Raw genomic sequence first — 25,808 nt, forward strand, 5'->3', positions numbered from 1 at the left:
CTTTCAGCTCTTATGGACCTGGCCGAGAGATGAAGTTCACAGCCCCGCAGCTCACAGTCCAGAGAGGTGACTTATGCGCGCCTGTTTAGAAAAATACAATTGCATTTAATGAAAATAAATAAACATAAGCGAACATGTGTCGGATATTTATCTAGCTCACAGTATGCATAAGATACAAGCTATGAGGAACAGTCCTAAACAGGCTTCTTTATTGACTCCTAGATGTTCGCATCTAGGACCCCGGGCAGGAAGTGCTGCTGTGTTTTGGCTGCACATGGTTTTGTACAGTATGGATGAGCACGTCGAGCTGCTGTTTGGTTGTTACGAGCAGATATTGTTTGGATACCGAGTGACCCCGGATGGAGAGGTTTGTGTTCTCTGTCAGGAATGTCATAGCGAGCACGAACCGTACTTCTCATCATTCCTTTCCATATTTGGACCTCAGTCACCCATATTATTGTACCCACACATTGGTACTTTCTCACTACTGTCATCCCACCCATCAGAGGTGCCACCTCGCATCCCGGTCACACACCCCCCCCCCCCCCCATCTGAGGTTTCCTGTTGGCCCCCCTTCCTCCCTTGTGAGTGCCCCTTATAGTCCTGTCGTCACCCCCACCATAGGTGTTCTCCATGTCGCCCCTCTCTTACAGCCCTGTCACCACCAGCACCACCCCACCAAAGGTGCCCGGTCATGGCCCCCCATAGCTGCCCCTTCAGAGCCCTGTCACCTCCCCCATGAGAGGTGCATCCTCACAGCCCTGTCACCCCCCCCCCCCCCTTCAGAGATGTACCCTCACAGCCATGTTATCCCCCCCCCCCCCTCAGAGGAGCACACTCTCCGCTTTGAGCACACCATTCAAAGCCAGAATAAATATAGAAGATTTATCAAAACCTCTGTAGAGTAAGAGTGGAATAGTTGCACATAGCTTTCTTAATTTTTCAGAAGCCTTTTTATAAATGGAAGGAGCAATCTGATTTGTTGCCGTGGGCAACTGCTCCGCTCTTCTTCTACACAGTTTGTGTTGTTTTTTTTTTTTTTTTTTTTTTTTTATAAATATAATTTTTAATGTGACATTTGTCTGCTAGAATCGGTATACTTAGCAATAAATTATAACTTTTCTTCCTCTCCTGGATGTAGCAATGGACAGCCACAGTAGATTTCACCAATCATTCCCACACAGCCTCCTTATCTGTGGTAGCCGTAAATAACAGATTTGTAGCCACTGGAAGCAAAGATGAGACAATTCATATCTATGATATAAAGAAGAAGGTTGAACATGGTTCCCTACTACATCACAATGGTATGTTTACCACTTAATTTTTTGATGGATTTTAAAGAAAACCTGTCAGGGCACCTAACCCCCTGTAATCCCTACCTAAATGCCACAGAAATGGCCCTATCAAAGTCACTAATGATCTCCTTAGGTTAAATCTTAAGGCAATTTCTCCCTATTGATTCTTCTAGGTGTCTCTGTGATGTTTGACTCTGTTGATCACCTTCTGCTTCTCAATACTTTCTGCTCCATTGGTTCTAAAAGGATAACTCCGGGATGTAACATCTTAACCCCTATCTTAAGGATAGGGGATAAGTGTTAGGTCACGGGGGGTCCAACCACTGCCCCACTGCACAATATTCAAACGGTGCCCCGACTCCCTGCATGAAACTAGCATTTTCGACCACAGCACGAAGCTGCGGTGGTTGAAAATGCTCGTTTCATGCAGGAAGCCAGGGTGCTATTTGGGAGATCGTGGGGGTCGGGGGGAACAGCTTTATGAGGGGGAATGTCTATAGGAGGATAATGGGGGAGATTTGTCAAAACCTGTGCAAAGGAAAAGTTGTCCAGTGGCCCATAGCAACCAATCAGATCGCTTCTTTCGTTTTGCAGAGGCCTTGTTAAAAATGAAAGAAGCGAGCTGCTTGGTTGCTATAGGTACATTTTCCTCTGGACAAGTTTTGATAAATCTCCCTCAATGTCTATAGAGGGGGGCGGCTATATAAGGGGGGACCCGCTATATGAGGGGGGAACATAGGCTATAGGAGGAGAAATGGCTATATGAGGGGCAATATAGACTATAGGGGGGACCAGCTATATGAGGGGGAATATAGACTATATGAGGAGTAACAGCTATATAAGGGGGAACATGGGCTTTATGGGGGGAGGGGGCATATAGACTTTATGAGGAGGACCGGCTATATAAGGGGGGACATGGGCTTTGAAGGGGAATATAGACTGTATGAGGAGGTCCAGCTATATGAGGGGGAATATGGGCTATATAAGGGGAAACATGGGCTATATGAGGGGCAATATAGACTATAGGGGTGATCAGCTATATGAGGGGAATGCTTGAGCCGGGAGCTGTCAGAGCAGGTAATCACCGAATTTTACTAACTGCCAAATCGAAATATCGCAATCTACAATAATCGCAATATGATTGCAGTTGCAATATATCGTGCAGGCCATTTATGCTCTATGCACTTAATAAACTGTAGCTGGTGACTGGTTTCACACACCTTTTATAACATTTATTTTACGTATAAAACATGGCTGGACCTTTGAATATACCAAGCACTTGTTACTTTTTTGCATTAAAGGGGTTATCCAGTTATTGGTTTTTTTTTTTAGTTTTTTTTTATTTATCATTTCCATTCTGCACGAGCTGCAAAAAGAAAAATAACCATCCTTAATTTGCTTTCCCAGCCCCCTCTGATGTGCCAATATCCTTTTCCCTATATTCTTCCACATTCTGGGTCCCGCCTCAGCCAGTGATACACTAAGGGTATGTTCACATACCGCGAGTGGAATTACTCGCAGTGAAAATCCCCACAGTGTGAACAGGTCTTCCACGAGACCCGTTCCCACTGCAGAATTTCAGCGGCGCCCCTGAAATTGTTAAGCGCAAAGAAAGAACATGTTCATTCTTTGCGTGGAAGTCTGCAAGCACTGCATAGCCATCAATGGTGACAGCGGCGCATTGCTGTGTGGTCTTACGCCAAAGTATTTTCGGCGGCGGCCGCCAGACGCAATCTCTGCTCGCTGAATTCAGCAAGCGGAGATTTCGCAGTGTGAACATACACTTAGCAGCAGTGTGATGTAACAGGCCCAGGCACCAAGAAGTCAGGGCCCGGGCCTGTTACATGACACTGCCACTCAGCATATCATTGCCCGAGACAAGTCAACTTTGCGACCGCCAATAAGCTCAGAGCATTGTGACTTGTCGGGCCTAGAAAGCGGAAGAAGACTGAGGCTGGAGGACAGAAGACCGATGTTGTTGCACCAACCATTTATTTTTATTTTTTTATACAGGTTATACTATGCTGCAGTACATCTGTACTGCAGCACAGTGTAATGGTCTGTACTACACTGACTAACAGCCTGTGCGATCCAGCCTATTGTTGGACCTCACACGCTGCTTTACAAGGCAAACAGGAGACATCAGCTGGCCTCCTTTCAAGGCAACCAACGTAATCCCACGGTCGCAGCGCGGGATCGCAGTTGATGGACAGGGGGAGCCCCTCCCCCGTCAACCCCATAGATACTGTGATCAGGACTGATCACTGCATCTAGGAGGTTAATGCTGCAGAGAATGGCGTGATCCTGGTCTCTGCAGCTGTGATTGACAGCTGGGTGCTGGCAGCGATCTCCTGCAGCGCATCATGCTGTGAAGGAGATCGCTAGGACGTATGCATACATCCAGATGGCTAACTAGCTAGCAACTTGGACGTATGCACACATCCGAGGGCAGGAAGGGTTAAATGGCTTAGGGTACCCTGATCACAAACCTTTGTACAGTCCCATGATACTGTCTCCTATTCTTGAGAGATGAGGATTAATATTTTGTCTGACAATTCAGGGCATCAGTCAGTGTACTTAATTAAAAAAAAAAATAATAATAATCAGCGTATCCTTAAAGTGCATTGTGCATCTTTGTCTTTTACACTTCAGAATGTTTATTTCTAATTTCATAAGGATTTTTTTTTCTTCTTCCATATCCTGAACTCGTGAATTTTTTATAAACTCACCACTTCTGGGAAGCCCCTTGGGTTTAAGCTACATTGTTGTGTTCTAATGTTGTTGGTAAATTGATTATACACACTTCAGAAATAGCACATGCCGCTTATGGGATTAAAAAAAAAAAAATCTTTGAATGTGGTTCAGAAATGGCTGTGAAGTAGCTGTTAATGTAAAGCAAATAAGTTGTGGCTCCTTCCTCCCCCAATATCAGTCCCAGCAGCAAAGGGGCGCAAGAGGTCTGTTTTAATATAACCAACCCTTTTAACACTTAATGGGGGAAATTTATCAAAGGATTTAGACTGGTTTTTCCTGTCTAAATTTGTCGCACAGAAAGTCGCAGTCTAAATATGTGCGACTTTTCTGCGACTTTTGCTGTAGAGGATTTTTAGAACATGATGCATGCAAGTCTATTTTAGACGGAAATGCATTGGAAAATGCATTGGTGCTGAATTTATCAAGTGCGACTGTTGTGCGACAAGTCGCATCTGCCCAAAATACGCTGAAATGTCAGACCATGTTGGAGCAGGTCTAAATGCAGTTTAAGCTGTAGACCCTGAAGTCTGAGCACAGAATTTATCAAGGGCTGTGAGACCTTTGATAAATTAGGAGCACAATAGACAGGAGACTACCACATACGCTGGTCTATAAGCATACCCAGAATACACTAGATTAGGAAATGTCCCCCAGTGGGTCTGGTTCATAGACTGTTGATGGATGTTTGCATGCACAGCATTCTTTAATTAAATAAAAAATAATTTGTGTGGTAGTTCTTCATTCTGTTGTTTTGGGCCAAAGCCACGAGTGTATTCAAAAGCAACAGAAAAATATCCTTCTTTCTGCTGGATCCAAATCTGGCTTTGGTTTAAAAAACGAAATGCAGTTTTGGTTTTCTAAAAATATAGGGGGAGATTTATCATCGTTGCTTTGGTAAGCGAGTTCTGTTGGCATTTTTTTCTTGCTTTTGGTTTTGCTTATGTGTGACATATTTATCATACGATCACAGGGGCTTGATAAATTTGACTCGCATAAGCAAAAAACAATATATCACTTTAGAATACCATTTTTTTTTTTTTTGGCGCACATAAGCAAAAAACAATAAATGACTTCAGAACAGCACTTTGTTTTGTATGTATGTATGTATATGTGTGTGGGTTTATTACATATTTTTTTTTTTTACTCAACTCTTTTCCCCCCTGAATGTACTAACCCATTTTTTTTTCTTCTCATTACAGATCCGTGTATCCTGTCGACTTCTTCAGGTTCAGTGGACTACGATGAGCCGCATTTTTTTGAAATATAAGTTTTTTTTAAACGTGTTGTATTTTTTACATTTTTTTATTTACTTTACAGGCTTAGTAGTGGAAGTAGTCTCATAGTCCATTAATAAACCAGGGCTTAGCGTTAGACCCAAAAACAGAGCTAATCCCCAAATATTACCCTGGTACCCACCGCCACAGGGGTGCCAGTAAGAGCCGGTACCAGCAGGCCTGGAGCGTCAAAAATAGCGCTGCTGTGCCTAGGCGGTAACAGGCTGGCGTTATTTAGCTGGGGAGGGCCAGTAACAATGGTCCTTGCCCACCCTGGTAATGTCAGGCTGTTGCTGCTTTGTTGGTATCTGGCTGATACTGAAAATACAGGGAACCCTATGCGTTTTTGTTTTATTTTATAATTTTTGGGAAAAAAAAACTCGTAGGGTTCCCTGTATTTTCAGTATGAGCCAGATACCAACCAAGCAGTAACAGCCTGACGTTACCAGGGTGGGCGAGGACCATTGTTACTGGCCCTCCCCAGTCTAAATAACGCCAGCCTGTTACCGCCTAGGCACAGGAGCGCCATTTTTGATGCTTCAGGCCTGTTGGTACCGGCTCTTCCCGGGACCCCTGTGGTGTACGGTACCGGGGTAATACTTGGGGGTTAGCGCTAGCTGTTTTTGGTGCTAATGCTAAGCCCCAGCTTAGTAATGGATTCAGTCTATAAGACGACTTCCACTACTAAGCCTGTAAAGAAATAAAACACACTTTTTAAAAACTTTTATAAAAAAAAAAAAACACTCCCCCACAAGCCATCATTAGCGATTTTATTAATATTTGACAAAAAAAAAAAAAAAACTGGTCATCGACGTAATCCACCAAATCCGAACAAGTCCTCTGCATACACGGATCTGAAATGATAAGAAAAAAACACGGAAATTGGTTTGTATGCTTATGGCCTCCTTTCTTTGGGAAAACATCCATAAACCAGTGTTTCCAAACAAGGGACCTCTAGCTGTTGCAAAACTACAAGCTGGAGTCTTGCTGTTTCTAAACTACAACTCCCAAGATGGGAGTTGTAGTTTAGCAACAGCTGGAGGCAGCCCTGCCCACCAGCTCATCTAACCCCACCCCCTAGCTCATTCCCTCCCCAGCTCATAGCCAAAAGTCGCACGAAAAATTGCTTAGGCACACGTGCGACTTTTTGTGCGACTTTTGTAAGCAAAAAACAGCTATACCGTATATACTCGAGTATAGGCCGAGTTTTTCAGCACGATTTTTCGTGCTGAAAACACCCCCCTCAGCTTATACTCGAGTGAACTCCCCCACCCGCAGTGGTCTTCAACCTGCGGACCTCCAGAGGTTTCAAAACTACAACTCACAGCAAGCCCGGGCAGCCATCGGCTGTCCGGGCTTGCTGGGAGTTGTAGTTTTGAAACCTCCGGAGGTCCGCAGGTTGAAGACCACTGCGGCCTTCAACATCATCCAGCCCCCTCTCACCCCCTTTAGTTCTGAGTACTCACCTCCGCTCGGCGCTGGTCCGGTCCTGCAGGACTGTCCGGTGAGGAGGTGGTCCGGTGGGATAGTAGTTCCGGGCTGCTATCTTCACCGGGGAGGCCTCTTCTAAGCGCTTCGGGCCCGGCCTCAGAATAGTCACGTTGCCGTGACAACGACGCAGAGGTGCGTTCATTGCGAACGTAATTCTGCGTCATTGCCAAGGCAACGGCTCTATTCCGGGCCGGAAGCGCGGAGAAGAGGCGCCCCCGGTGAAGATAGCAGCCCGGACCACCTCCCCACTGGACCACCTCCTCACCGGACCACCTCCTCACCGGACAGTCCTGCAGGACCGGACCAGCGCCGAGCGGAGGTGAGTACTCAGAACTAAAGGGGGTGAGAGGGGGGCTGGATGATGTTGAAGGCCGCAGTGGTCTTCAACCTGCGGACCTCCGGAGGTTTCAAAACTACAACTCCCAGCAAGCCCGGACAGCCGATGGCTGCCCGGGCTTGCTGGGAGTTGTAGTTTTGAAACCTCTGGAGGTCCGCAGGTTGAAGACCACTGAGGGCGAATGATGAGAAGAGGATGATGAAGGGGGGGTGTGGGGATGATGAAGGGGGGGGGGATGATAAGGGGATGATGAAGGGGGGATGTGTGGGATGATAAGGGGATGATGAAGGGGGATGTGTGGGATGATAAGGGGATGATGAAGGGGGGATGTGTGGGATGATAAGGGGATGATGAAGGGGGGATGTGTGGGATGATAAGGGGATGATGAAGGGGGGATGTGTGGGATGATAAGGGGATGATGAAGGGGGATGTGTGGGATGATAAGGGGATGATGAAGGGGGGATGTGTGGGATGATAAGGGGATGATGAAGGGGGGATGTGTGGGATGATAAGGGGATGATGAAGGGGGGATGTGTGGGATGATGACAAGGGGATGATGATGAGGATGTTAATGACGGGTCTGGATGATGACAGGGGGGGATGAGGTATTTCCCACCCTAGGCTTATACTCGAGTCAATAACTTTTCCTGGGATTTTGGGTTAAAATTAGGGGTCTCGGCTTATACTCGGGTCGGCTTATACTCGAGTATATACGGTAAATCTCCCTTATAGTGTGTGACCTAAGTCTTTTCCTGTTACTTGATTACCATGGTCCTGAAACCTTATAATATCATGTAGAACATATGTTTTAAAACTTGACCAAATCTGCTAGATGCAATAGTTCAGTATCATTCTTTATATGTTTATACCTGCGTTGGTTTTCTGGTACAACAAATGTATATTGTTTTTGTGCACTAGGTAGTATCACGTGCTTGGAGTTCTTTGGCAGTACCCACCTATTAAGTGGAGCTGAAGATGGATTGATGTGTGTGTGGAACACCAAGAAGTGGGAATGCCAGCAGACCTTTAAAGCTCACAAGTAAGTTTGGTTTTATGAGATTAGTCCTTGCTTTTTATATGGTAGAGAAATGGTCAGCACTATCTGAAAGGTGGTGGTGCACGAGAAAAAAAGTAATGCAGTATAATGAAGGAGGTCCCAGCACTCACTGATGTTTTATTATATATCCAAGTCACAGGACGCGTTTCGGCACTTAGCCTTCCTCTGCTGTCGACAGCAGAGGAAGGCTAAGTGCCGAAACGTGTCCTGTGACTTGGATATATAATAAAACATCAAATTGCTTGCATCGGTGAGTGCTGAAACTTACTTTTTATATGTGCCCTCTTTTGTACAAGAGTGCAAACTCTGAAGCCTTACAACCATTTTATAGTATGATGCTTTTCATTTCTCTGCAGGGGTCATGTTTTATCTCTGTCAATCCATCCATCTGGAAAACTAGCACTATCTGTTGGCACAGATAAAACCTTAAGGTGAGCATGTCCTATACAAACAATGCATAAGCAATTTGAAAGATATCTTATCCAAAAACTGTAAATTGTATTCAATGTTGTTTATCATATCTGAACAGCCTAAGGTGGTCATAAACATTAAAGGGGTATTCCAGGAAAAAACTTTTTTATATCTATCAACTGGCTCCAGAAAGTTAAACAGATTTGTAAATTACTTCTATTAAAAAATCTTAATCCTTTCAGTACTTATGAGCTTCTGAAGTTAAGGTTGTTCTTTTCTGTCTAAATCCTCTCTGATGACACCTGTCTCGGGAAACGCCCAGTTTAGAAGCAAATCCCCATAGCAAACCTCTTCTAAACTGGGCGTTTCCCGAAACAGGTGTCATCAGAGAGGATTTAGACAGAAAAGAACAACCTTAATCCTTTCAGTACTTATGAGCTTCTGAAGTTAAGATTTTTTAATTGAAGTAATTTACAAATCTGTTTAACTTTCTGGAGCCAGTTGATTTATATAAAAAAAAGTTTTTTTCCTGGAATACCCCTTTAAATTAATGTTGCCTGGTCCTGCTGATTTTGTTTCAGGGGGGTTAAGCAACCACCAGAGGTGTCAGACAACGTTTTACTCTTCCTCCCCATACAAAAAACACTTGCAAGCTTATGTTTTATGTAGGGAGGGAGTTTAGGAGGAATAACTGATGGCCAAATAAATGTTCAGCATACAGATATTTAAAATGTATTGCCAGCCTTAGACCTATAGTAACATGGCTGAAGGCTTTAATGAGTTCTAATTGTGTATTCATGATGTATGTGCATGTTTTTTCTTGGTCGGCACCATTGGGGGGACACCGGGACCGTGGGTATATCTTGCTGACGCTAGGCATACAAAAAAGAAAATCAGCCCTTCCTGGCAGGATATACCCCGACCAACTGACCCTGAGCTAACCAGTTTTAGCTTAGTGTCAGTAGGAGGCAGACACAGGTCTTGAGCTCTGCAGACCTGGTCTTTCTTTATTTTAAAAGCTAGGGCCGCTTGTAGGTTCTTTTCTCCTTTTTTATTTCTTGTTTTTTAGGTGGGGGTTTAGGAGCATGGTGCTTCCTGTTCCCCATATGTGGCTAAGGGGCACAGGGCATAGAGTATGCACCATTAACCCCTTCCCGCCAGCGCCTGGGGTTGTACCTTGGGTCTGGGTCCCCCATCCTCTCTGCTCGTCCCGCTATCTCAGCCTGATGTAGCGCAGGTGACAAATAGCTGGCTGAAGACATGTCTTCACTGCGTATGACCCCTATGGAGTCCCGCTCAGTCTCTCCTGACCCCTGCTTCTAGTGCTCTCGTAAGCAAACTTCCACCACTAGTACCATGTATTCCCGTAATTGGGGTGGGTAGTGAGAATAAATACCCAGAAACCAGGATAAAGCTGGAGTAGCCAAATCAAGAGGAATAACCTAGTACAGGTAGGTCACATCTGCTGTGACCCACCTTTACCCGGGCGTCCAGACCATGTGATCTAACATCTCCAATAAGTGTTTAGTGTCTTTTTTGTGTCCTGACATTTTTGGAATTAAGTATTGCAAAAGTGTCGACCCAAGCACGTAAACGTTCGTTCAAAGAGGAGATTCCAGCCAAAATAGGCCTAAGAGACGGGGGAAAGATCTCCTTGTGCACCTTGGGAAAACAGTGAAATATAGGTACTATAGGGTCATCAACAATAAGATATTTAGCTACTTTTGATGTAGTTATACCACTTTCTACCCCAAGGTGCACAAGAGATGCAAGCTGAGATCTGAAAGGGACAGTGGGATCTCGAGGCAGAGGTCTATATGTGCTGACATCATTTAGCATAATCATATTTAATTTGTTATAAAGACCACTGTCAAGGATTACAACTGCCCCCCCCCCCCCCTTGTCTGTCTGCCTAATCACTATAGTGTCAAGATGTTGTAGATCTGACAGGGATTTTTTTCTCTTGTAAGGTTAAATTATGATGCAATTTCTTTTTTTGAGAGGATAGAGCAAAGAGTTCACGCTCCACGGCATCCTGAAAAATATCAAGGGCCGGGGAGCGTGATGCTATGGGATAAAAACCAGAGTTGGTAGTGTGAAATTCAGGGATATTAGACTCTCCATCACTCAATTCCTGCAAACATGACAATGCAACAAGTTCCCCAAAGTTAAATCCCCCCCTAAGTCCCATCTCATCTTCACCTGTGTCAGAAATATTGCTAGAGACAGATTCATGCTGTGAAGTATTTATATTTTCAATATCAGACATATTATTAGTATTCGATCTATCAATGCATGTAAAATGTTTACGGATAGTAATATTTCTAACAAAGCGATTTACCTCAAGCATAGTATTAAAGAAATCGTCTATTGGTGGGTGAAAATGTAAGTCCTCGAGATAATAGTGATAACGGAGTCTGGGAAATCAGGGTGGCAGATAGATTATAGATGGGAATGCTGGTTACCTTTTGCTGTAGGCGATAGACCAAGTATTGGACTGGGGTGACAGTCTTGGACGGGTGGTGTGGCAGTGTCGGGGGTGCGCTTATATGGAAAGCAACATGTATAACATAGCAAGGAGAGGAAAATATATCACGCACTTGCCCAGTTTCATGCCAAAGAAGGCTCTTTTATTCCATGCTGGTAAGTTACAGCGGTTTGGGTCTGGGAGAGGAAAAAATCTGAGCTCAGCCGGGCTCGTGGAACGACTGTTCCGTTTCGTGGGTTGTCTGCTTGGTCACGCCCACTGATGATGTTGTGGTTTTATAATCTACCGCCGTGGCCTCTAAGTAGCTGACGTGTTGTTGCTAAGCAACATGACAAACACAACAAGAACGTGGTCTAAAATGTCAGGAAGTGCTCGACCCCAAATGCTGACGTGCATTTATAGGGAATAGCAAGTCCTGCACTTGTGGTCCGTTGCTATGGGCAATCCCCAGCAAAAAATGCATACAATGGAGGATGTCTCAATTTTACATCAGTTTTGAGGGTTAGCTAATGTCATTGTTACATCCACCACACCAGTGCATTTACGTTATGTTGTGTTTCTCTAAGCAACATGACCAAAGAAAGTCAATAATGTGGGGTTACCACTAGGGATCGACCGATTATCGGTTTGGCCGATATCGGCTGATATTCACGATTTTGGGCGTTATCGGCAATTACCTTGCCCTTGCCGATAATGCACCGCCGCACCGTGCCGCATCACCCACTGCACCACGACCCCCCCCCCCCCCACCGCAACGCGATAAACCCCCACCTCCCCACACCGCACCGCACCCCCCCCCCCGCACAGGCCCCATTGCCTCCCCCATCACCGGTTTTATAATTACCTGTTCCCGGGGCCGGGCTCCACGCTACTAAGGCCCTACGGGCCGAAACGAGTCACATTACTTTAATCCTTGTTGTTTCCCATGGCAACTCTTTTATGCTTTAATAGTAAAGAAGTTCCTTTTTCACGAGTCAGCACTGGACATTCTCTTCCTTTTGCTTGTTCTAGGTCTAACACACCTCAGTCTAAGGCTACCACCACACGCTCCCTCTCTCCAGGGGAAGTAGTGGATGACGGGTCGGAATCGACCTCGGATCTTGAGGACCACTCTGCTGTGTCTGATATGGTGGACGGCTTGGTGTCAGCCATCAGACACACTTCATCTGGAGGACCCAAGAACTTCGGATCCTGATCTGGAAGTTTATTTTCGCCGCTCTCTGCGTTCTCCCAAGGCTTCTTATGCAGAATTTGACTCCTTGTTGGATGCGGCTTGGAAGCATCCGGACAAATGATTCCAGGGAACCAAGAAGATTCAAGCTCAGTTTCCCTTTCCTACAAATCTGGTTTCCAACTGGACGACACCACCTGCAGTTGATCCTCCAGTTTCTCATCTGTCTAGATGTTTCCTATCCATGAAAATTTAAAGTTTGATCCTTGATGAATGGCGTGATCCTGAGAGGAAATTAATATGCAAAACTTGGCAAGCTTCAACTGCTATCTTAAATCCCAATATTGCGGCTACTAGTGTGGCCACGGCCCTTTTATATTTGGCTTTCCCAATTAGAGGAACATATTGAAAATAGAATGCCTAGGGAGGATCTGTTAGCTTCTGTTCCTATGTTAAAACTAGCGGAAGGTTTTCTGGCATATGCTTCAGCCGAATCAGTTAGAATGGTGGCTAAGTCTGCAGTGTTACCAATTCCTCTAGAAGGGCCTTATGGAAAGGGGATTCTACTTCTAAATCCAAACTTTGCTCTATTCCTTGTACGGGTAAATCTGTGTATTTGGTCTTTTCCTTGATGATATTCTGGAAAAAGCCACTGATAATGATAAAGCTTTTCCAGAAGAAAAAGCTAAAAAAAAAATCTGTTAAAAATGTTTTTGCCCCCAAGGGAATAGAGCAAATAGCTACAGAGGGAAAGGTAAAACAGGTAGATGGAGTTATGCCAAGGGACAAACTGGCAAAAAACAATGACTGCTGGTTGGTGGGAGGAAGCCTCAGTCATTTTTATTCATCAATGGGAAACTGTAACCTCAAATTCCTGGATCCTAAAATTTTGAGAGTAGGATACAAGATAGTTTTCCTCCCTACCATCTCAAGCCAACCTTCCCCTCTCCTGCAAGAGAGAATGCTGTACGGGTGAGGAATTTAATGCAGTTGGGAGCCATAGCTCAAGTCCCTGTGTCAGAAAGAAATCAGGGTCATTACTCATCCCTCTTTCTTGTCCCAAAACCCAATGGGTCTTTCAAGACCATAATACATTTTAAATTCCTTAAAAGTTTCAAAATGGAATCAATAAAAACTGTGATTCCCATTATATCTCCCAATGCAGTAATGATCACCCTGGATCTCAAGGATGCTTATTTCCATGAACCTATTCACCCAGGCCATCAACAGTATCTCCGGTTTGCTGTCAAGGTGGGGGATCAAGTTTTCCATTATCAGTTCGTGGCTTTTCCCTTCGGCATTTCATCGGCTCATCGGCTTCGAGATTGTTCACAAAGATAATGGTGGAGGTGATAGCCCATTTTAGGTTGCAGAATATAATCCTGATCCCTTATCTGGATAACCTTTTATTCACTGCCTCTTCAAAACATCTTCTGTCTCATCTGAATCAGGTGATCCAGTGCCTTCAGGACTTGGGATGGATCATCAATCTAGAAAAATCAGATCAGTCGAAGATAAAGAATTTTCAAAAGTTAAAACTTGTATCGGTAAGGGAAGCCATGTCTGTGTTAGGTACAATGATTTCCATGATTCCTGCAGTCAAATGGGCTCAGTTCCACTCCTCTTCAGTTTCAGACCCTCTCTGTTTGGAACAGGTCTCAACTGACGCTAGACAAATTCAGACTAACTCCCGGGGTAGTGAAGTCCCTAAATTGGGGGCTTAATGCGACAAACTTGAAAAAAGGGTCCCTTGGGTTTCCGATCCGGTCTTAGTAACTACAGACGCAAGTGCCTTAGGTTGGGGTGCTCATGTTCTGGGGTCCTACTTCCAAGGTCGCTGGCCTCATCTGGGAAAATTTTTGTCTTCTAAAGAGTCTGGCCGTAGAACCTCCCTTTCCTCTACCTCTTTTGGAGGACCTTCTGACTCGGGCCAGTAATTTATCAAGGTCTGCAGAATCTTCATCTTATAGCCTAGATTTTGAGGAGTCAGTCTTAAGAAAGCAGGATCTGTCACTTAGTTATTTCTACATGAGAAAACCCTCAACTTCTAAAATCTACCTGAAAATCTTGCAAAAATTCTTATCCTGGAGTAAAGAAGTGAAACCAGATCCATCTAAACCAAATTATCCACAAATCTTGGATTTTTTTACATGAAGGGTGTTTTTTTTGATCAGATTGCGGATCATCCGTGGATTAAACGTTTCTTTAAAACAATAGCTAGATTAAAACCTGAAACCCCAATCCGTACTCCATCCTGGAAACTCAATTGGGTGCTCTCAGCTCTTACTACTCTTTACTAGCCTTTTGAACTGCTTCATCAGTGCTCATTAAAATGTATCACTCTGAAAATGGCTTTCCTCATTGCAATCACATCAGCAAGGAGAATCAGAGAAATTCAAGCCCTGTCAATAAATGAGCCATACATGTCCGTATCTGATGATTGGGTAACTCTTCGATTAGATCCTCCTTTTCTCCCAAAAGTGGTTACTAATTTTCACAGATCTCAGGAAATTCTTCCTTCATTTTGTAATTAAAACCCGAAAATCCACAGAAAGAAAAGTTTCACCTGTTAGGAGGTGTCTTCTGATTCTTCACTATCTTGATGTCACAAGTCCTTGGAAGAAAGATACTAATTTACTCTTGCAATACCAAGGTTCAAATAAGGGTAGAAAGGATAGACTCTATTTGTCTGATTCTCATGACTTGACCTTTGGTAGGAAAGTTCCCCAGGCCATTGTCCCTCCCTAATGATGTTGATTTGGTATTTCTCGGTAATTCGGTTTTCTTGAGTCCACCATGACAGCCCCATTATATTCCTCCCTTTTGGTGTTGGTTTGTTCTATGGTGTTACTTTTCCTGGTGTCCCTTTTTAATTTTTAAAACACTGGGGAAGGGACTTTTAACCTCTTTGTTTCCTGTTCCTATTAGGCCCTATGGGACCATCTCTCATGTGGGCTGTCATGGAGGACTCAAGAGAACCAAATTATCGGTAAGTAAATAGTTCTTTCTTTCAAGGCATGTCCTTTCTGGAAGTTAGACAACCGCTCGGGCGATTTCGTGGCCAAGTCCGATACCGTAAGCCTCCTAAAGGGATGCCCCCGTGTCCTCTTCTCGGGTGGGAGGGCTTCTGTCTCTTTTAGGGGAGGTTTGGCTAGCACAGGTTCAGGACGTTCATTTTGTCTGGCTTCATCCAACGCTAAGGAGTGTTCCCTACATAGTCTGTGTTGTTCAAGCTGTCCTGATCAAAATTTGTCACCACCTCCTTTCAGCAGGTTGACTCCTTCTTTGTGATTCCGGAGTGTGGTCGCAAGGGTCTTCCGGCTTCCAATGCGACCATTTCACGGTGGATCTGTTCTGCCATCTCTGAATCGTACAGTCTTTTCGGGTGACTGCGCATTTCATGCGTTCTTTTGGGGCTTCTTGGGCGCTCCGCAATTGGGTTTCGGCCTTGCAAGTTGGTAAGGCGGCTACCTGGTCGTCTTTCCACACTTTTACTAAATTCTACCAGGTGCACACGTTTGTCAACTGATGCTGGTTTGGGTCTCAAAGTGTTGCAGGCAGTGACTCGGTCTTCTGCCTGATTCTGAGTTGGGTATTTTTCCCACCCCAGGGACTGCTTTGGTACGTCCCCACGGTCTCTGTCCCCCCCAATGGGGCCAACCGAGAAATGTAGATTTTCTTTCTTTCTTTTTTTTTTTTTTTTTTAATGCTTACCGTATTTTTTCTCTGAGGATCCATTGGGGGACACAGCACCCGCCCATTGTTTGTTGCTACGGTTCGGTTTCCTGTCCGAGGGTTTGTCTTTTTTTGTTCCTTTTTTGTCTGGTTCCCTATGACACCTGCTGGTTTCTTTCTGGCAGTCCTCACCTACTGCTTTGGAACTAAACTGATTAGCTCAGGGTCAGTAGGAGAGGTATATTCTGCCAGGAGGGGCCAACTTTTTTTTTTTGTATGCCCAGTGTCAGCCTCCTAGTGGCAGCAAGATATACCCACAGTCTCTGCCCCCCCCCCCCCCTCCAATGGATCCTCCAAGAGAGAGATTTTACTGTAAGTATAAAAAAAATCTACTTTCTTGATCAACGTTCAGTTATGCAGACTGCCTAGAATTGTTTTGAATGCAATAGATATAATTTTTTTATCTTCGAAAACTCAGTGCACTTCTTATAAATCTCATTTTACCATTATCCACATTGTAACTTCTAGCCACTGTAGCATCTGTGAGAATACAGTATAAGGATTTACAATGGAAAATCTGCAGCTGATTATGTACACGTGTACGTAACACAGGGCCATTTAGACTGCCCATCAAACAGCAATATTGTGGTTTATATATTGCATTTTTATTTGTAAGGGTGTATGCACACTACTATTTGTGCCTTTGGCAGCCAGATCTGGTGGTAGAATTTCAATACAGCCTGTTGCCATATCCCAGCCAGATCTGTGCCATACCTTATTCCTTTCAATGAACTGAACTGAGTCAGCTTGTAACTCTCATTTTCAAACTGTATCCAGCTTTTGACCTAGACTGAAATCTGTGGTCTGCTGCAATTTTCAGTCTGGATCAAAAGCCGGTTACGGTCGAAAAATGAGCCAACTGGACTCACTAGCTGACTCTGGTGGGCTCATTGAAATGAAAGGGCTACAGCACAAATGCGGCAGCAGGTGGTTTTGAAATTCTCCTGCAGGATGCACAAATCGTGGTTTGCATGCACCCTAAGATAAAATTAGGATTGGACCCTACACAAGAAAAACTGTAATCTGCATCTTTTCTTTATTTGGATCCATTCCTAGTTTAGCTACTAATACACAAAACTGACTAAAATACTACTGTGTGAAAGTGGCTCAAACATTTTTTCAGTAAAGGGGTTGTTCACTTGTTAGGGAGAGCTGCAAATATTAAAACGAATACGCAACTCACCACTTAACTCCTCTACTGATCCAGCACAGATGCTCTGGAGGCCCCCTTAAGCCTTTGTTCACAGGTTTCCAGCCATGGCTGCGCGTGACCAGTGAAACCAGTCAGTGGCTTAAGCAGTGGCATGTGACAGAAGTTACATGCTAGTACAGCAAGACATCAATCCAACTGTGCTGGATTAGACATCGATAGGTAAAGCGAGTAGACAGGAGGTCATTAACTATAAATTACAAGTTATACAGCTAAACTGTACCTTGTTTCTTTTCTATAGAACCTGGAACCTTGTTGATGGTCGTTCTGCTTTTGTTAAAAACATAAAGCAAAGTAAGTCTTTGAAATTCTTCTGTGTTCCTTCCTTTTTGGAGAATATACACAACATTTTACTGTGAGGAAATTACAGCATAAAACATTTCAGTCAAACACTGTTCAGCTGTTTTTTGTCATCGCTGTTGACCCTTGTTTTAGTGATCAATGTGGTCCCAGCAGTTATACATTTACCAATTACACTATAAATATGCTATAAATGTTTCCCCTTTAACGCTGCTTGCTTTAGTAAATATTATGACCTAAACAAGGCTGGAATTTTTTATACATAAATGTAGCAGTTGTACCATTCTACATCTGACATCTAATTGAACACTCAATACAAAAAGGTGTCTAGAGATCAAATAATAAAGAAAATAACTTTATTGACATAAATGCAACGACAATACATGTAAAAAAGAGGGGAATAAAATACATGTAAATATTTACTGCTATGGTTCCCTTAAAGGGGTATTCCAGGCAAAAACTTTTTTTTATATATCAACTGGCTCCGGAAAGTTAAACAGATTTGTAAATTACTTCTATTAAAAAATCTTAATCCTTCCAATAGTTATTAGCTTCTGAAGTTGAGTTGTTGTTTTCTGTCTAACTGCTCAATGATGATGTCACGTCCCGGGAGCTGTTAATGATGGGAGAATATCCCCATAGGAGCTGGACAGCTCCCGGGATGTGAGTCATCAGAAAGCAGTTAGACCAAAAACAGCAACTCAACTTCAGAAGATAATAACTATTGGAAGGATTAAGATTTTTTAATAGAAGTAATTTACAAATCTGTTTAACTTTCCGGAGCCAGTTGATATATAAAAAAAAGTTTTGGCCTGGAATACCCCTTTAACCATTTTTGGGAGGATTAGGACAGCTGCTATGGTTCTTGGAATTACTTTGGGAGGAATACTACAGTCCCTTTGTATTACATGTATATATGTTTTTGTTTGTTTTTTACCAGCAATACTCTCTATTTTATATATATTTTATTGCACTCTTTTTTTTTTTTTTAAATGTATTGTCTTTGCATTTGTCAGTAACGTTTATTTATTTATTTATTTTGTATTGAATGTTTAGATTGATTCATGGCGTAGATCCGTTACGCATGGGAAGTTTTGGTGTTTTTAGTGACATCTAATTGAGCATCAAGCTAAGAGGAGACCATTTCGCTCCTCAAAATGCATGCTTCTTAGCCTGGTATTGATATATATGTCTTGTTGAAATCAATAGAACTGATGCACGTGCAAGCTTTTACGTACTGCAGAGTTTCAGATTTTACTGTCATAGGAAACGCAGTTAAATGGATTTATAATAATCTGTTAATGCTGTGATTTGCTTATCACCTCTAAAAGTTTACACAGCAATAAATCTGCACCAAATGTTGCTCATCCCTAGAATGACTCAGTATACATTACCACTTCCTAACAATTATCCAGTGAGGCATCCTGCCCAACATTAAGTTCATGCTGCTGACCAAGAGTGCAGCTCATCAGTCACCCCTCCATAAGAGCCATCCATGGTTATCTCCTGATGACTGCACTTGGTACATTTAACAGGCCGGTGCTTGCACACTTGACTCTCCATATGTCTAAATTGTACCTGTCAGATTAGGGAAAAAAAAATTTATGCCCCTATCACTTATATTTATTATAAAAATACCTCTCTTTATTAGCTCAGTGTTTAGAAATCCTCTCAGGGGAAGGGGGCGTGTTCCTCCTTGTGGTGGTGGGAGGTGATTGGTGCGTCTGCTTGTGCAGCCTTGTCCATGACTCATGGACAAGCCTGATACTGCTGCAGGACTGGTTAGTGCCCCAGTAGATATGGGGACCCCTAGTGGTGGGATTTTCAAAAGCAGTTATCTTTATTAAATATTAAAAGAATTTTAAACAACAATATTACAAAAGGTCTTTAATTTTCACCAGTAACAACATATAAAAAGTTTTTGGTTCTAACAATGCACATTTAAGTGAGAAGTGATGTCGCTGTTTAGTACTATACTGATTTTGAAAAAAAGAAAGTAACAAGCAAAAATAATTCGCAACATCTGCAGACATATTGCAGATTTTGAGCGATGCATTAATACCTATAAATAACAAGGATTTGTTAACATGTTCCTAGTGTGCTGTATGTCAAAACTGCAATGCAAAACCACAGGGTGATTCACAATAAAATGTATGGTTTGCCTGCACCATGAATTACCTCTACTTGTGAATTGAGCCTAAAATATACTGCTGAGTATCAAAGTTAAATATTTCTCAAGTAGAGGGCATACTTTGCTATCATACCATTTTAGGAAGGTTTGTTTTTTCTGAAACCATTAATCTCCTCGCCTAGAATGTTACCTAAGGTAAATCGTAACTTTTTTCTCTTACAGATGCACATATAGTTAAGTGGTCCCCTAGTGGAGACAAATATGTTGTGGTGATAAATGACAAAGCCGATGTGTACAGACTTGAAACCGCATCAGTTATTGGTACAGTCAAGAATCCAAAGAGGATATCTTCAGTACAGTTCATCACTGTAAGCAGGTTGACATAGCGTATTTAGTCTATATTATATGCTTCTTTACTTGTCTTTTTTTTTCTTTTTCACTCCCATAATGTCCTATAGCAAAATAGTGCCCCAAACTCCAATATCAATATACACAGGTCAGCCATAACATTGAAACTACTGAAAGGTGAAGGTAATTACATTGACACTTACTTTGCAATGGACATCTGTCAAGGGGGGGGGGGGTATGGTAGAAAATAGTAAGTGAGTCATTTCTGGAAGTTAAAGGAGAAGTCTCATACCTGGTACAGAAAAACTTATCCCCAGTTGTCGGACCAAACCCTCTCACAGAAGAGCTACTGTAGCATAAGTTAAAGAAAAGTTTGAAGATGTTAAGACACATAGCATATGGAGACATGGGGGACTCAAGTTTTATTATCCATAAGAAGGGTGCTATAGGGGTGCTACTCAGTGTAATTAAACAAGAACAATATGCAAAGAACACAGAAAAACACCATGGTAGTGCACACCCAATAATGTAGAAAACTGAAAAAAGGTTGTTGGACAATGATCAAATGCACATACAAGACACAATTTAAAAAGCTTGGGGAAAGCGAGCATGAAAAATCACATGGGAACTCTTAGATCTGTACCACTAGAAGCACACGTCCAGCAGATAAATGGCTCATATAAGGGCACATGTTTCAACTACCCTCCAACAAACAAGTCAGACAAAAAAATCCTGAACAATAATGGTATCACATATGGAAAGTAAACACACAACATATGATTTGTGATAGTTCAGTATTGTGTGTGTTCACCCAAATGCAATTTAATATGCTTGTGCAAAAAAAACTTAGCCATGCTTAGGTAAGGTACTAAGATAAAGGCAAGGGTCAGAGAGAGTGAACGCAAATGCAGATATAAGTAAATGGAAGTTCACTCCACAAACCCAGACTGTTCCGTTGCAACTTAGTCAGGGGTGTAAATATTTAATGCAGGGATCGTCTTATGTGTATAGAATGAACTATAAATGCCTGTCAGGAGAGGAGCGACCTCTCTGCATATACAAGCCACACAATCCAATCATCAATAAGCACCCATTGATGTTAGAAAGGTGACTTGCAAGTGCTGGTACTAATACCGATGCATTGGAAAGAGGGCAAGAAGGCACATAGTTTAGGCCTTTTTTTTTGTCTCCATAAGGTCATGCCTCCATTTATGAGGAGAGCTGGGGGAACTTCCCACGATCTGACACTTATGCCCTATCCTTATAAGTGTTCAGTTTTTTACTGGGATGTCCTGGGTAAAACTTGATTACAGAAATGTCCCTAGCCTGCCTAATAAAATAATGAAAAATGTAACCTACCTTCCTTCACAGCGCTGCTCAGCCAATCACTGGCTGCAGGGGTGTCCCGCCAGTGATTGGCAAGCGACACGGTCAGTTTCCCTGGCAGTAGAGGCTACACTCTACAGCTTGGAGGAAACCTGTGTTGCCGGCCAGGGGCAGAGCGCCATGATACCAGAGCTACGAGGGAGTGGAGGAAGGCAAGTTACAGGCAGCCTGGAGACATTACTGGAAAAAAAGTTTTACACTGGACAACCCCTTTTAATTTTGCAATCCAGCTTTTATTTGTCGCAATTATGTCAACCACCTTGACATATTTGTTGCTTGCCGTTTTCAGACATTTCCCAATACTCTGACTTTTGTATTTGTGCACATAATAGAAGTACTTTAAAATTCTGCATTTATTTTGCTGCGGTTTTGACTTTTAATAAATTATTTAGTATAAAGCTTTTAAAAATGTTTGGTTTCAGAAGGCTTTCAGTGAAAATACAAGCAAGATAATGTAACATGCCTCCTATTACTCTACAGGATACCTTCCTGGCTGTGGCTGGAGATGATGATTTTATCAGAATGTATGATGTAGACTCCCAAAAATGCCTCTGTGAATTCAAAGCTCATGAAACCAGGTCAGTTTTTTTTTATAACCCATTTTACATCTATATTTAAACATAATTTTTGTCCTACTTGTTCAGTAATTTTGGTTCCTCTCTTATCAGAGTGAAAAGCATCCACTTTTTTGAATATAAAGGATCTTCTATTATTGTGTCCTCATCAAGTGATGGTTATGTTAAGATGTGGAGCTTAGATGTATATAAGGTAAGCAGAAAGCTCAGGTAAACATTTGGGCTTATGTAATATATAATGCATTATTAAGTACTGTGTTTTATCAAAATTTTTGTTTCACTAAAGTGTGAGGGTAAGATAGCAATGAGCCTGTTCCTCGATCTCAATCATAGGAGTAAAACAATGAAAACAGTGTTGGTTTCATCGATAACCGACACCAATAGGATACCATTACAATATCTGTGATGAAGGTTTTTGATTAGGCTGACCATACGTCTTGTTTTTATTTATTTTTTTTGTTTTTTTAAAGACTGTTGCATCATTTAATAAAAAATGGAGATTTTGTCCAGTTTTTTTTTTTTTTTTTTTGTGCTGCAGTAGCTGGTCATTGTTCTTAAAGTGGCCGCAGCCCCTATTACCTGATCTGAAAGTAGAAGTCAAAGCCGCAGCCCTTTTAAAGGGAAAGTGTCACATATTTTTTTATTATTTTATTGGAATTTAAATACCTAGTTAATGCTATCTACATTTTTTAAAATTTTTTTTGTTAGTTTTTGGAATATTTTAATGTAAAACAGTGTTATGGGGGCTGCCATTACCAGAGCAAGTGTGCTGACGTCACTTCACGACACCAGCACACTTGCTCTACGGCAATGTATGTACATAGACAAGCTGGTACGGGAGACGTCCCGTTCGCTTACATTATGGTTGTTCTGCGCATGTGTGTCATGCGCAGAACAAAGCCCATGTCCGACACAAGAGTGTGCCGGCGCCATATTATAGAAGTCCCAAAGCAGCCGCTGTGTTTGCTGCTTCGGGACCTATGTTACCTTCCCCAGCTGGCTCCTGTACGTGCTCCGCTTCTTCTCCCCCCAGCCTCTCCATGCTCCGCTTCTGCTCCCCCCCCCCCCCTCTCCCCAGCCTCTCCGTGCTCCGCTTCTTCTACACCCCCCTCTCCCCTTCCCCTAGCCTCTCCATGCTCCTCTTCTCCCCCCAGCCTATCCGGCCGCACATACCAGCTCTCCCCGCCTGAGCGCCCATAGTCCCGTCCTCCTCCTCTCACCGGGACCTGTCACTGTCAAGTCGGCTGTGTAATAGGAGCTGCGTCTGCTAATAACGTCATGTGCGTGGCCGGACCAGACAGTGACAGCCGTACAGCAGGGGATTGGAAAGATGAGGAGGGGGCACTCTGCCTTTCTTGAACACGATGCCTCCAAAACTACAACCTCCAGCAGGGCTTTTGCTGTCCGGGCATGCTGGGAGTTATAGTTTTGCAACAGCTGGAGGCACTCTGGTTGGGAAACGCTGATGTGTGTGTGTGTGTGTGTGTGTGTATATATATATCTCAGCGTTTCCCAACCAATTGGAGTTCAATTGGAGTTACGCAAATTGCGTAACTTTCCCATGTCTGCTGCTTTCTCACACAGTTTTTGCAGCCAGGATCTTGCAAAACTAAAAGTCCCAGCATGCCCAGACAGCTAAAGGCAGTCTGGGTATGCTGTGTTTCACAGCTTTCCCAGGCACCTAAAATGTGCCATTCAGAAGCCTCTGAAAACTATGTGTGAAGCAGTGATTTACAACCAGAATGTTTCAAAACTACAAGTCCCAACATACCCAGACTACCTTTAGCTGTCTGAGCATGCTGGGACTTGTAGTTTTGCAAGCTCCTGGTTGCAAAACACTGGTATGAAGGTGCGACACTGTGAAGCAGTGTTTTCCAACCAGGATGTTGAAAAACTACAACTCCCAGAATGCCCAAACAGTTTTTAGCTGTTTGTGCATGCTGGGAGTTGTAGTTTTGCAACATCCTGACTGAGAAACACTACTTTACTCAATGTCGCCCCTCCATGCCAGTGTTTCCCAAACCAGAGTGCCTCCAGATGTTGCAAAACTACAACTCCCAGCATGCCAGGACAGCAAAAAGCTGTCTGGGCATGCTGGGAGTTGTAGTTTTGCAGCATCCTGGCTGGGGAAAAAAAACACTGCTTCACATAGTGTTTGGTGTTTGGTTTGGGAAACACTGCCCGCTCCTCGGCTCCTTGCTGCCCGCTCCTCGGCTCCTTGCTGCCCGCTCCTCGGCTCCTTGCTGCCCGCTCCTCGGCTCCTTGCTGCCCGCTCCTCGGCTCCTTGCTGCCCGCTCCTCGGCTCCTCGCTGCCCACTCATCGGCTCCTCGCTGCCCGCAAATGGCTGTCCGGGCATGCTGGGAGTTGTAGTTTTGCCACATCCTGGCTGGTAAACACTGCTTTACACAATGTCGCCCCTCCATGCCAGTGTTTTACAAACCAGGGTGCCTCCAGATGTTGCAAAACTACAACTCCCAGCATGCCAGGACAGATAAAAGCTGTCTGGATATGCTGGGATTTGTAGTTTTGTAACATTCTGGTTGCAAAACACTATGTGAAGCAGTGTTTTTTTCCAACCAGGATGTTGCAAAACTACAACTCCCAGCATGCCCAGTCAGCTTGGGAGCGGGCAGTGAGGAGCGGAGGTGCGGGCAGTGAGGAGCGGAGGTGCGGGCAGTGAGGAGCTGCGACTGGCTAGTGGACTACAGATTCCCATCCCCCGCTCTACTTGCATACAGACACAAGAGGGAGTTGCAGGAAAGCAAGGCCACATTTTACAGTAATTCCTTTCTATTCATCCAATCCCTCATGTTAGCTCCCTCTGCTGGTCAAGAATGGGAAATATGACAAGTTATTTTTTAATTTTTCATATTTTGTCACAAATAAAAAATGTAAAAAATATTAAAAAGAATATTTAAAAAATGGGAAAAATGTATTAAACCTCTAAAAAATAAAATATAAATTACAAAATTTGGTGACACATTCCCTTTAAGTCTCTGAGCAGTTGCTGCCAGTACTTGTGACGAGTGATATTGTGCCACAAGGAGCAGAGCTGGAAGATGTTGGGGTATCAGGCGAGCATGAGCCTGGACCCTGGCTTGGCTCCCTGCAGCGGGCACCAGGGCAGTAACTAAACTACCGCCCACATTAGCGTCAGTGCTCCACTGTTCCTCTGGTCCAGAGAGCTACTACTATGGTTCTAAGGCCTTTTTCATGTGACTCACCAGAGGGGAAAAAAAGTTAAAAAAATATATATAAACTAGTCTGTATAGTGATGTTAATTCATGATGTAACTTACATCTATATATATATATAAAACTCAACGTGTGTGTGTGTATGTTCCAGCATCACGTCCAAACGGCTAAAGCTATTAACATGAAACTTGGCACACATGTTACTTATATGTCAACAACAAACATAGGGTAGGTGATTTAACCCTTACTCGCCCCCATTTGCCAGGGGTGGGGGTTTATGTTTAAAGTCCCATACAAGTCTATGGGAAATATATGTTACTGCATAACTTCCAAACAGCTGGAGATATTTCAATAATACTTGGTTACATGTTACTTATATGTTCACTTAAAATATAGGATAGTTAATTTAACCCTTAACTACCCCCATTTGTGAGGGTCGAGGTTTTTGTTTAAAGTCCCATGCAAATCAATGGGAAATGTATGTTCCCACATAACTTCCGTACGGATGGAGATATTTCAATACCTGGTACACATATTACGGGTCGGGATAGGAGGTTGGGATGGGAGTCCTGAGATAGGTCGGGATATGGCAACAATATATGAGGACTGGATATGAAGTCAAAAGCTTCCTCCTTTGTTTATTCTCCTCC

At 43.3% G+C, this 25,808-nt stretch overlaps 1 protein-coding gene across 1 annotated transcript in view; it reads left to right on the forward strand.

Moving 5' to 3' along the window:
- The first annotated feature begins 236 nt into the window (after window positions 1–236).
- PAK1IP1 (PAK1 interacting protein 1) overlaps window positions 237–25,808 on the forward strand; it is a 35,128-nt gene continuing 9,556 nt past the window's right edge. Inside the window, exons 1-8 of the mRNA XM_056521140.1 lie at window positions 237–367; window positions 1,142–1,304; window positions 8,070–8,190; window positions 8,565–8,639; window positions 17,465–17,517; window positions 19,877–20,022; window positions 21,869–21,966; window positions 22,057–22,156. Of these exons, the coding sequence (XP_056377115.1) occupies window positions 275–367; window positions 1,142–1,304; window positions 8,070–8,190; window positions 8,565–8,639; window positions 17,465–17,517; window positions 19,877–20,022; window positions 21,869–21,966; window positions 22,057–22,156 (849 nt within the window). The 5' untranslated portion in view covers window positions 237–274. The remainder of the gene's footprint in view (window positions 368–1,141; window positions 1,305–8,069; window positions 8,191–8,564; window positions 8,640–17,464; window positions 17,518–19,876; window positions 20,023–21,868; window positions 21,967–22,056; window positions 22,157–25,808) is intronic.

This window comes from Hyla sarda, chromosome 5 (assembly GCF_029499605.1).
Source record: "Hyla sarda isolate aHylSar1 chromosome 5, aHylSar1.hap1, whole genome shotgun sequence".
Lineage (NCBI taxonomy): Eukaryota > Metazoa > Chordata > Amphibia > Anura > Hylidae > Hyla > Hyla sarda.